The following is an 11,947-nucleotide window of genomic DNA, read 5'->3' on the forward strand; positions in this document are numbered from 1 at the left end:
TTATAGACAATATGTAACACTAATAATAGATTATTTTATTTTTTAAAAATGAATAAATAATTAAATCAATTTTTTTATCAATGAGCTTTTTATTAAACACAACTTGTAACTTAATAATTAGAGTTATATAATATAATTTGATTAAAAGGTAAATATAATAAAATAAACTTCAATGTGTAAAACTAGTTATATAAACAGTTATTCCTTATGTCTTATTTATTTTGTATAACACAAATATATTAATTGTATTAACAGAGTAAGATAACATTTGATCAAAAATATCCCAATAGTTTAAAAGATAATTGTATTCACCAAAAACTCAATCAGAGTTTTGTGTATTATTATTTGAAAATTGAATAGTTTACCAAACAAGAAATATAAAAAATACATTTAAGTTAGAAATAATAATATAATAAGGAATAAAATATTGTATCTGTATGCAGTTGGTACACTTAATGAAATTTACAGTTAAAATAACATTATTGGCTTATGATGACTTATAAACTCCTATGAAAGAATTGCAATTTGGACATGAATGCTTACAATTCTTAAAGTTGTCCATGCAAAATGGTAGACATGAACAAACAAAACACCTAGAAAAAAAAAGTGTATTACTTAACATATCTTAGTTATTATTATTATTGATCATTAACTATTAAAGTTAATATATTAAATTAATTAATAACACATTTATGAGTATAAATACAATATTCATTATAATGATCAAATTTAAATTATAATAGAGACAAATATCAAATTTTATTTAACTGTTCAACAAAAAGCATGCCAGTTTTGCACAACTAAATAGCTATTGTATCTGCTTTGTGCCAAGTGTCACCGAAAACCTGTCGGGAATATGATAGTAGATCTGACCCATTTTTGTTGACAAGATAGTATATTCTCCCGTAAAACAAGAGTATAGTATGATCCAGTGTTTGGAACTATCACTAAAAAAATGAATTCATTCACATTCAGTCCTTAAAAAAGGAACTCGTTCACGTTCATGTTTTTTTCAAACAAACGTGTTCATGTTCACGTTCTTTCAAAAAATGAACGCGTGAATGTGCGTTCATGAATGTCGTTCTTTCCAAACACTGGTATTATCTAATTATCATGTAACTTATCTGCTTTTAATTTGTATTAAAAAATTTCATAAACCACGGACTAACATTTAGACATACTAATATCTTAGTCCATGTCATAAATTAAGTTATCATAATCAGTGGCTAATTGTCTAGGCATGCTTAAAAATAAAAAGTAGTAAAAATAAAAAAACTGTTTAAGACTATCTGACAGAGCATACAATGGCTGTGTATGCAAGCTATACAATGCTTGTTATCACTATGAAATGCCGACTATTCAGAGAGTTCAGCTCTGCTAGCAGCCGCGATACCATTGATTATAAAATAAATTCTATAATATTAAATTATTAAACACGCAGGGCACCTTCATTCGATTATGCTTTATCAATGATTTGTACTATTCATGATTGACTGTATTGTATATGACAATTTCAAAGTAAAACCTTTTTTAGTTTATTTAATCTTGGGATAAATATGTAATACTAAAATACATTATAATAAATAAGTATGTCCATACTTCAGATTTGTAAGCATAAGCCACTGATCACAATTTATATCATAATCATTATAATATATGGTTATTCATATTTTTTTTTACATACCCGACAATAAACATCAACATGCAGCAGAAATAAGCACTAGAAGATGGCTCTTCTTCAATTCTTGTCATCACCAATGCTCTACATGTAGGACATGTCAACTGCACTGATCTTGGACCAAGTGGTGGTACTAAAATAATTAAATAACATCTATAGAATTGCATAACTTAATTAATTATTAATTCATTAATTTATTCTAAGATTATACCTAATTGACACAATGCAATATTCAGAAAATACTGAATAATAAGTTAATAAGTAATAACTGTTAATGTTGGTAATCGCAACGTGGTGTTACAGTAATATTATATTATAAATTTATAATTATAGAATAGCATAACTCAATTAATTATATTAATTCATTAATTTATTTTAAGATTAAAATTGACACAATACAGAAATGGAGAATTTAGAAAATGTTAGTAGTCTCAACACAGTGTTACAGTAATATAATAGTTATAAATGTATTATATATTTAGAGTTGGTAATTAAATTTAAGAAGCAAGTTAATAAGGTAGGTAATGCATTTTTAAAATTGTTAAACTTTATTATAGTAGTTAGTTTAGAGAAGTCATAGTTAAAATGTTGCCTACTTCCTTCATTAGTTTACTATGTCTAGTATTTACCCTACATATGGGCTAAGAATGAACCATTAAATATTAATTTTCCTTGGCTGGTCTAAAATCTCAATCTCTGTCTCTATTAATAATACAGAGAAGGTATATAAAGTTTAAGAATTTAAATACATTTTAGATCACTTACAGTTCCCTTGAACAACAACCACTTGAGTGGCCTGAGGAGGCCCCATTGTAGATGCATTGTATGAATGGTTAGTCGGAATATAGTTCGGATTATTGATCTCATACTTTGGAGCATTCATCGAATCCACGTAGGATGGTGGAGCTGATGGCAAATTGTCTTTGTTCATTTGCGGATACATGGCGACTGAAATAAAAAACAAAAAAAAATAAATTAATATTTAATTCAAAATTATTGTTAGGGGAAGTTGGTTGTTATGGCAATATTGGCAATTAACGAGTCATTAAATAAAACATGGACATCAATATTATGTTTGATGGCTTTACAATCGCGGTCGTCAGGTAGTTGCCTAATATTAAATATTATGTAATAATGAGAAAATAATAACGAACAATATTAAACAAATCTCGCTTACACAAAAATAATTAAAACTGCTCCAAAAAAACAACAGCTTTGGGGCAAACCCGGGATTGATTGACGAATGTCAGTATATCACCTGATTTCTGCTCCGCGTCCAACTCGCTGAAAATGATATAATTTATGATTTTATAAACAGTAGTACAGCACACAGTTAGTCCACTACGCAGTACGCACTACACGCCGTACACCCTTGTCGTCTAGACCGTACTCGACTATACAACACTACCACAGAACAGTACAACACGTCTCACGACTGTTAGTTCAGTTAGTTGATACTGTGGTGAGGCGAACGCTGGTCGTGTGAGTCTTGTGGCATTATTTTGTGACTCATAGCATATATATTTTTTTTTTTGTAGATAATAGTATATTTTCTGCCGTGACACACTGACTCGTGTTTTGTTTCGAATTACTGTTACGCAAGGTCGGCGCGAGTATGCGTCACGCACAATGCACTTATCCGGCGTGGCGACGTCGATGTCGTCAATACTCTCAATACATCACTCGTCACTGCACTTAAACACTTACCTGCAGTCGCAATGATATAAATACGAATGGTATCAAGCGCAGTGTTAACTGAGATTTTCCCACTCGGCGAGTGGTCGGCCCAATGATAATGAGACGTGCGTAATTATTAAAATATTTAAATGAGTGTATTAGTGTCAAGATTCAAGATTTTGAATACTGAGAACGGGTCTTGCTCTTACCGTTCGCTCTGTGATTTGCACAGTCGCAACTAGAGCTGTATTTCTGAGTAGGCTAAATTTATATTTGCGACCCGTGGGGGCTTTGCCCCTACACCACTGTATAGATTATTAACATTAACATAAAAAAATTGGGTGAGGTACATAAAAAACTGAGTGAGGCAAGCCCACCAAAGCTCCCATCTAGTTGCGCCTAATGATGATGTGTATTGGTTATAGTTTCAGACTTACGAGTTTCTAGACAAGAGATGCGTCTTTTGCGAACGGATTGTACGTTTTCATCTGAATTACAAAAAGTTTCGATAGGTACAGTCGGTACACTAGTTTTCTTATTTGTTGTCTTTTACCCAATTGTTTACAATCAATTAGTGATATCAGATATTCTAACGTCTTTTAAACGAATCGTTTATTTTTTGTGAGCTGATCTAGATGGTCTGAATTTTATAAGATTGTTGAGCCCTGAACAGTTCGGCGCGTCATTAAAAATTATGGTACTGGTTTGTTGTAGCCCCGCCGTCCATATAACAATAAATACATCGTATAAATATAAAATAATAAGTTTATTTATTGATATTAATCTAATAATTCGATGATAGATATATTGTTATAACATAAAATAATTAAATTAAAAATTGGAATAATAATACTTTTAAAACAATGATAAATGTATAAAAATGTTTATGTTAAAAATTATGGATTCTGTGATTCCCAAAATTCTGCTATATCTTTTAAGACGGTGTCAAACGGATCACTATTGTTTAATTTTGATCGCCACATAAATTTTAATATTTTTAATATTATATCAATATTCCTATCGAATTATTAGATTAATATCAATAAATAAACTCATTATTTTATATTACGATATATTTATTGTTATACAGACAGCGGGGCTATAACAAACCAGTACCAAAATTATTGACTGATTAATGCAGTCATAAACGAAAAAGAGTTGAAAACTGCGAATACTTGGAAATAAACATAGATAGATGTTGTGGAAATAAATAATCAACAAGTTATAACAATCGCTTATCGCTTATTATTCTAGACCGTGCTTATCGCGGCTTTACTATACTATAGAGTATAGATACTATATTACAACTATATGTAATATTTACTTATTACTTATTATTTTATTAGGTATAGTACATTATTATCATTATAATATTTTTTATTGTTATATAATTTTTTAAGTTTTAGTTTTTACTTATTTTGAGCGACAGCAAGAGCATACATATTTTTATTAATTTTCCCAAGCAAAATATTTTTCGAAGTATTTAAATACACAAAGAATTTTGTCGAGTAGTTTTTGAGTTATATCTAAGTAGTATTTAAAAATTTGGTGAGTGGTACGGAGATACCCCACAAAATGATGCGTCTACTATTCCACTCACCAAAGCTTAAAATACTTATCTCATAAGCAGCTCGTCCAAATTACTATTTTTATGTATCTATTTAAATACTGAAAAAATATTCTACTTAGAAAATTAAAAATTAAAAATGTCATAAAAAAAAGTAAAAAACTTAAGAAATACAAATAAGAATTATAAATGAAGTATAATCTTTAAACCTTTACCTATACAAAGTACTATTTATAATCAATGATAATAGTTATCTACGAACATGAACGATAAAGAATGGCAACAATTATTAAAGATAACTGATTTATATATTTTTTTAAATATTCTGTTTTTAATTTAAAGTTTTAATACCTACATTTTGAATCTTATCTTTAGAAATTGCGTCTTGAATTTTGATTTTTATATAATTTTATTGTATTTTAAAATACGCTTGTAGGTATATCACTGACTTAAATAAGATTTAATTAAATTTTAATTTTAAGTTTTTGTTTTCATCATTAAGTTAATAATGGATCCTGAACAAAATTTTAATCAATTCTGCCTTAAACGAATTTTGATGAATGATACACAACGTAAAATGATCGCTGTTGAAGGCAATTTCAATGGACTACAGGAACCAGCTGTTGTTGTTCTAGAAAAGTATGCGTTTGATGAAGCTTCTGCTTTAAATGTATGCAATGCTCATACTAAATTTAAAAAAAATTTAGAAAATGATATTTATAAATCATTTAGTTGTGTACCACCATATGATGGTAAATATTAAAATGCAATTGTATATTATATTTATTATTTTTCAATGATAATTTAAATATTTGTTTTAATTTATAGAAAAAATTCCTTCCAATAAAATGGATATAATATATCCTGCAACAGACAAACATATTTTAAAGTTTACAAGTCAACCTATGTATTTTGTTCAAGAAACTGAAGAAATGTATCAAACTGTAACTTTACATCATATATTGGATAACGGCTTGTCACTACAAGTGAGTTTTTTATCATTAAATTTATTAGAAAAAATTATTAATTTTATATCAACATTTTAATTCAGTGGGTATACAATTGCTTGGAGTATAAATCAGAAAAGGAAAGAATAAAATATGATACGGCTTCTGAAAATCAAAAAGATGATGAAGATATTGGCTTTTTACTTTTACCAGACTTAAAATGGTCTGGGAAATTGAATGAATTGTACTTATTGGCAGTTATTAAAAAAAGAAACATTAAATCACTTAGAGATTTAACAATTGACCATTTACCATTACTAAAAAATATTTTAAATAAAGGATCAGTATGTATTAAATTCATAAGTTTCTTTTTGTTCCATGCTAGTTTTATATTCAATTATTTTACAGGCTGCTATTTATAAATTATATGGAGTTCAACAATCTCAGTTACGTATTTATGTCCATTATCAACCAACATTTTATCATTTTCATGTTCACTTTACATATCTGATGCATACACCTCCAGGTCTGTAGTTTTTAATTTATTTTATGAAATACTAACAAATTTAAGATTTATCTATTACATACAATTTACTATAGTATCTTCAACTGAATTTTACGGTCCCCACAATTCTTAAAAAAAAAAAAAAAACCATAAGTTTCCAAATTTTTTATGTATTGTAAAATCAGGATTTAATTTCATTGTTCAAAAGGTATACCTGTCTACAATTTAACTTATAATAATATGTTAAAACTACTTATCATCAGCTAATTTTATATTTTGTTTATCACAGTTTAGACTTGGTTCAGAAGTTTAAATGCAACTCATAGGATATTTTTTGTTTATCTCAACTCATTTTAATCAGGTGTTAAAAACAGCCTTTGAGTGATTTAAAATGGCAATTTTCACTATAGAAATTACATGTTGCAAATATCAAAAAAATCGAGGGGACTGTAAACTGCATATTTAGTTCTATTGATTTAAAATGTATACTATATAATTTATATTTTGCTTTTATATGAAGAAGTGAGTAATTTTATTTATTATTTATTTATATAATTTTTATATGTTTTGTATTATTATAATGTATGTATATTACATAAAATATTCTAATTAAATCATTTTATTTAATAGGAATAAATGTTGGAAGAGCTCATTTACTCACAACAATAATTAATAATATTGAAATGCAAGGCAACTACTATCAAAAAGCTACATTAGATTATACTATTAAGGAAAGTGATCCATTGTTTAATCGTTTTGAAGAAAAAGGTAATACTATTATAAAAAATAATCATTTTAAATTCTATTATATATACTTATCTTATAAATTGTATTAAAATGTATCATATTAATGATACTGCAGTTGTCAGTAATTAAATTTAAAAAAAAATGGTATTTAGACTGTTTTGACTATAGTTTTGGTTGTATAAATTATAGATTGTTTTAAGTCACTAAAAAAATCTAAAATTTACTCATGGCATCAGTTTAAGTACCAAATTATAAAATCTTAGTTAAACTTCTCCTATTTAACAAATTATCAATCCTTCCTCACCAAGTGGTTATACTGTTGACTAAAAATTCTAATTAATTAAGACAATAAATAATAATAAAATAAAACTGTTTAGTTGATATAGTTAACTAAAGATATGTCTAATTAATAAGTTTACTTATTAGTATTAATGTTTAAAATATTATATATTTGTAGGTATTCTTTGTAAAGCCAAACTTATTGAAGAAATTAGTATTGTATAAGACAACAACCAGACAACTATATATTTTAAGTAAGTCACCTATAATTATTTTTTAAATGTATTTCATTCAAGGATTTTATTAATTTATAATTTGTGTTTAAATATAGTATAATTTACATAATTTATAAAACAAAACTAGATACCATCAGATTGAATTAATTTGAATTGTATTATAGATTATTTCTCAAAAATTCACCATTACTTTTATCTTTTTTTTTTTTATCTGTATCCCATATATGCAAGGAATTTAATTATTTTTATGATAATGATTCTCTATTAGTGACTTTTTTTTTTTGTCTATCTCTATACTTTTTTCCCTCTATAATAACTTTATAATATCCTTCGTTGTATAAATCATCTTAGCTTATTAGGAATTTAATTTTCTTAACTGTTGATGCGAATCTCAAACTACTTATTTGTAAAATTTAAATATTAATAAAAATAATATCCTGTAACAATGTAATACTGTCTACTTTTAATAATAATCTCAAAACATGTAAATTTATATTAAAGTATGATAATAATTTTTGCATTTTAAGTAAGCATACATATTACATAGATTATTATTATTATATATTTCTCTGATAATTTAATTTTTTGGTTTGAATGATGATAGCACTGGGATTTTACTGATTGTTATTTCAAATACATAGTTCAATCATTGCAAGTTGATTCTTTTTCAAAGTTTTTACTCTTCATAGTATTCCAAGTAAATAATTATACTATGACCTAATTGAATAAATAAAATAAAATTGTCTATAGTTTTATTCTGGATTCATTAAATTGTAATATTTAGTATTATTATTTAAATATAAAAAAAATAATAGCTGCATTAAAAGTATTTAATATTTAAGCAATTTAATTTTGTTTTAGGTTCAAACTTGGTATAAAGAAAATTTGTGCTTTCTAGCGCTAACTAAGATAAAACATTTCAATCATTACATTTTTTTTTTTTATTATTATTATTAAAATTCAATTTATATTATACATTTTGCTTGTGTAATAATGATTTACTACTAGAAAAACATGAAGACTTTTGAACAATGATTAAATATAATGAATTATGTGACAATTAATTAACATATAATAAATAATAGATTTTATGACTATAATAATAAAATTAAAAATATTGTTATAACGCTTTTAAATGTTTATATTATTTTTTATGACATATGTTGATTAATTAAAACCATTTTAATTTCACATTTGAATTTACAATAGCTTCTACACTCTAGTTATGATGTATATTGTTTTTATATGTAAAATAGAATAGTGCTAAAAGTTTGCTACTTTTCTCTTTTTATATTATTCTTACCAAGTTATCAATCACCAACCAATAAATATACAGCTTTATCAAATTCTAAAGTAAATAATACTCAATAGTCTTACCTAATACTTACACATTTAGAATAAGAGCACTATTGTTAAGGATGATTAGTATAAATTTTATTTTAGCTACAGAAATCCAATAACATACTTTTAATAAGTACATAACTACTACATTGTTTAATGAATTAAAGCATAAACTATCAAATGTTGTGTATTTAGGGTGTAATTTTCTTGTTTAATTAAAAAAAAAAGGGAAAACCATACAAAGATATTTTATAAATAATTAATTAACAACCCTAAAAATCAGTGTTAATCACAATTACACACAATATGCTAAAAAACATAAGACAGAGTAAAGGATTTTCTAATTAGTTAGATATACCTAAGTTTACTTTTAGTCACTGTAGTCAAAATATTAGAAATTGGTTGAATTTATCAACATATTTTTTATTTACTTTGGTATATTTTTAAGCAATTATATTTTTATCTATTGATAAAATATATTATTTCTAAGGAAGAGGAATTTAATATAGATATATGGAATGAACATGTTATTAAATAATTATTTAAAAACCAAAAATTTACAGTCTGATCTAAATGTACAGTAAATATAAATCAGAATGATATTTAGCATAATAACATACATAATAATAACTAAAACTTTGGGTAATGCATAGATATAACATATGATTAAAGGTATATTATTTTTTTATTTTTGAAAATAAATAATGTTTAAATAATTAATACAATAACTGTTTAAAAACAGGAATGTTAACAAAGCATGAACAAAGACTTAGGAATAATTTAAAATATATTTTATAATTGAAGTTTCTTCACTGTCTACATTTAAGTATTTCAGTTGGGTTTCTAGAAAGGTATTGGTTGAGAAATAAGAAGTTTGTGATAAAATGTAAAAAAGAAATCTTTTATAGAGAATACTAGCTGTTGTAATGATAGTATTGACTTTGAGGAGAGTTTCATTATAAATATATTTAGATCTGTTGGTAAATTAGTAAAGATAAAGGTTGAAAAACTTGGATTTTTAAAGTTATAAGTTTTTGCAATGCCTTCGATTTTACATACCTACACATAATAAATATGGAAACACATACAGCTTTATTAGTTTTTACTGCTTTAAATGTTATTTATTATATGTAAGTACATATGTCCTAAATCTATTCAATAAATATATATTATTGTAAACAGTTTATTAAAATAAATTGAATAATATATTTACTTACATTGATAATTTACAGCAGTAAGTGTTAACAGCCTCTATTTTTGTAGGCAGTACCTATCTACAAAATCAAAAGTGCTTGTGTACTATATACACATTTAAAACGTGTATATACATCAAAAGTAATTACAGAATTATGCACAAAACAAAAGCAACTGATAATTCAAATCCAGAAATCTAGTTTTAGGATTTTGTAAATTTAATAGGTATTTAAGCATACCTTTATAGGTACATAATCAATAATTATTTTCTGAAGAGTTAAGTATTTCATTTTTTTATGAACACCTACTCAATGTTATCTTATCTATTATTTTGACATTCAGAATAATAATATATTTTCACCTACTATGTATAAATGTATATAATATTTACAAATCATAAGCAAATAGGCTTGATTGCTTTCAAAGGAATATGGATCTGAGGTATCTATCAGGTATTTTTTTGAAAAATTAATTAATGCATTTAGAAGGTGAAGTTAGTAAGATGTTGCATAATATAGCTTTTGAAAAATAAACAAAAGTACTAGACTATGAATGTACAAAAATATAAATCGTCTGTACTAAAACAAATTAATATCATATATTAGGTTTAATAAAGAAGAGGAGTCATCAAAATAACACAAAGAATGTATCAAATTGAGATATAAAAATAAGTAAATACTACAGAGGTGTTGAACCGATGACCAATTATTTAAAATAATTACCTAAAAGATGCAATTTAAAATTTAAAATTTATTATATTTTTTTTCGAACATTTGAACACAATATTAATTTTGATACATTGTTTTTTAACAAAAGTAAATAAATGTTTCATTTTAGTACATAATACGACCTGATCTCATTTAATTTTTGATACATCAATACATTTAAAGTAATTCTATAAATTTTCATACCATACTTCAAATATTACATGCAATATTATACGAGTGTTGTTTAGTAGTAATTATATGCTTCACACAATTACAGCTAAAAAATTATTAATGTTTATTAAATTTTGATAAATCTATTAAAAATATATATTTCAAATAATGTAGTAAATAAATAAAATCAAGATGTCTTCCAAAAAAATGTGTACATATTTACAGTTAAAGTAAGTACATTATTAGTGTATTTATTTTTTTTAGAACTATAAACATATAAACTAATTAAAATGAAATAAATAATATCAATTTTATTTTACTTATTTTTTTTTTTTAAGCAGTATATAGTGTTGAATAAATAAAAAATACTCAGATGAATTTTGATTTAATGTTCACAAACAACAAAATTGATCCAAGGGTTTTTATTTATTAAAATGGTTTTTCTTTATTGCTAATTTTAAAAATGATTAGTTTGATGTATATTATAAATCTCATTTTATTTAAATAATTCACCTAATTATTATTATTACATTTTATTAAAACTCATCTATAAATATTTTATAAAAATAAAAAATCTGAAACAAGCACAATAGAGTTCTAATCTAGGCTATATAATCTACTACATTTGCCCAGTTAAAAAACTCATTAAATACAATATCTAGGCATACATATATTCTGAAAAATAAATACATTATATTTAGATAGTGGAGGTAGATTTGTTTTAATACAAACGTTTAAGGTTAATTTTTTGATTTTTGAAAAGAAAAGATATAGTCGATTGCAGAATAATGTTTAGAACTGTTCATATAAGTTTTACTTAGAATAATAGTAATACTATATATAATAGTATTACTAGTAAAAAGAAATATATTTATTTTTTTCAAATGCAAATATGCAA

The 11,947-nt window shown here is 24.9% G+C and overlaps 2 protein-coding genes across 9 annotated transcripts; one reads left to right on the forward strand and one right to left on the reverse strand.

The window, feature by feature from the left end:
- Positions 1–75: 75 nt before the first annotated feature.
- On the reverse strand, positions 76–10,427 carry LOC113555576 (lipopolysaccharide-induced tumor necrosis factor-alpha factor homolog). Of its 4 annotated transcripts, none has more exons than XM_026960013.2 (5): positions 10,195–10,427; positions 2,856–2,962; positions 2,444–2,626; positions 1,685–1,811; positions 488–593 (listed from the first exon to the last, which is right to left on the reverse strand). In XM_026960013.2, the coding sequence occupies exons 3-5, from the start codon at positions 2,619–2,621 to the stop codon at positions 488–490; spliced, it is 411 nt and encodes a 136-aa protein (XP_026815814.1). In that variant the 5' UTR covers positions 2,622–2,626; positions 2,856–2,962; positions 10,195–10,427. The 4 variants fall into 4 exon arrangements, with proteins under 4 accessions (XP_026815813.1, XP_026815814.1, XP_026815815.1 ...); XM_026960014.1 differs by lacking the exon at positions 10,195–10,427 and adding an exon at positions 3,035–3,177; XM_026960012.1 differs by lacking the exon at positions 10,195–10,427 and having other exon boundaries at positions 76–593; positions 2,856–3,189.
- Positions 3,177–8,696, forward strand: LOC113555575 (m7GpppX diphosphatase). 5 transcript variants are annotated; one of them, XM_026960008.1, is made up of 8 exons: positions 3,177–3,480; positions 5,425–5,674; positions 5,751–5,908; positions 5,974–6,213; positions 6,278–6,395; positions 7,005–7,142; positions 7,579–7,654; positions 8,498–8,696. In XM_026960008.1, the coding sequence occupies exons 2-7, from the start codon at positions 5,431–5,433 to the stop codon at positions 7,623–7,625; spliced, it is 945 nt and encodes a 314-aa protein (XP_026815809.1). In that variant the 5' UTR covers positions 3,177–3,480; positions 5,425–5,430; the 3' UTR covers positions 7,626–7,654; positions 8,498–8,696. The 5 variants fall into 5 exon arrangements, with proteins under 5 accessions (XP_026815809.1, XP_026815810.1, XP_026815811.1 ...); XM_026960009.2 differs by lacking the exon at positions 3,177–3,480 and adding an exon at positions 5,211–5,354; XM_026960010.2 differs by lacking the exon at positions 3,177–3,480 and adding an exon at positions 5,238–5,358.
- Positions 10,428–11,947: the final 1,520 nt, after the last annotated feature.

This window comes from Rhopalosiphum maidis, chromosome 1 (assembly GCF_003676215.2).
Source record: "Rhopalosiphum maidis isolate BTI-1 chromosome 1, ASM367621v3, whole genome shotgun sequence".
NCBI lineage: Eukaryota > Metazoa > Arthropoda > Insecta > Hemiptera > Aphididae > Rhopalosiphum > Rhopalosiphum maidis.

Bases quoted from the DNA above. Each gene is read 5' to 3' on its own strand.
- LOC113555576 (XM_026960012.1), bottom strand. From the start codon at position 2,621: ATGTATCCGCAAATGAACAAAGACAATTTGCCATCAGCTCCACCATCC. The intron at 1,812-2,443 runs GTAAGTGATCTA...TAATTATTTTAG, and splicing joins GGTTGTTGTTCAAGGGAACT to TACCACCACTTGGTCCAAGA. The intron at 594-1,684 runs GTATGTAAAAAA...TTTTTTTTCTAG, and splicing joins ATGTTGATGTTTATTGTCGG to GTGTTTTGTTTGTTCATGTC.
- LOC113555575 (XM_026960008.1), top strand. From the start codon at position 5,431: ATGGATCCTGAACAAAATTTTAATCAATTCTGCCTTAAACGAATTTTG. The intron at 5,909-5,973 runs GTGAGTTTTTTA...ATTTTAATTCAG, and splicing joins ATAACGGCTTGTCACTACAA to TGGGTATACAATTGCTTGGA. The intron at 6,214-6,277 runs GTATGTATTAAA...ATTATTTTACAG, and splicing joins ATATTTTAAATAAAGGATCA to GCTGCTATTTATAAATTATA.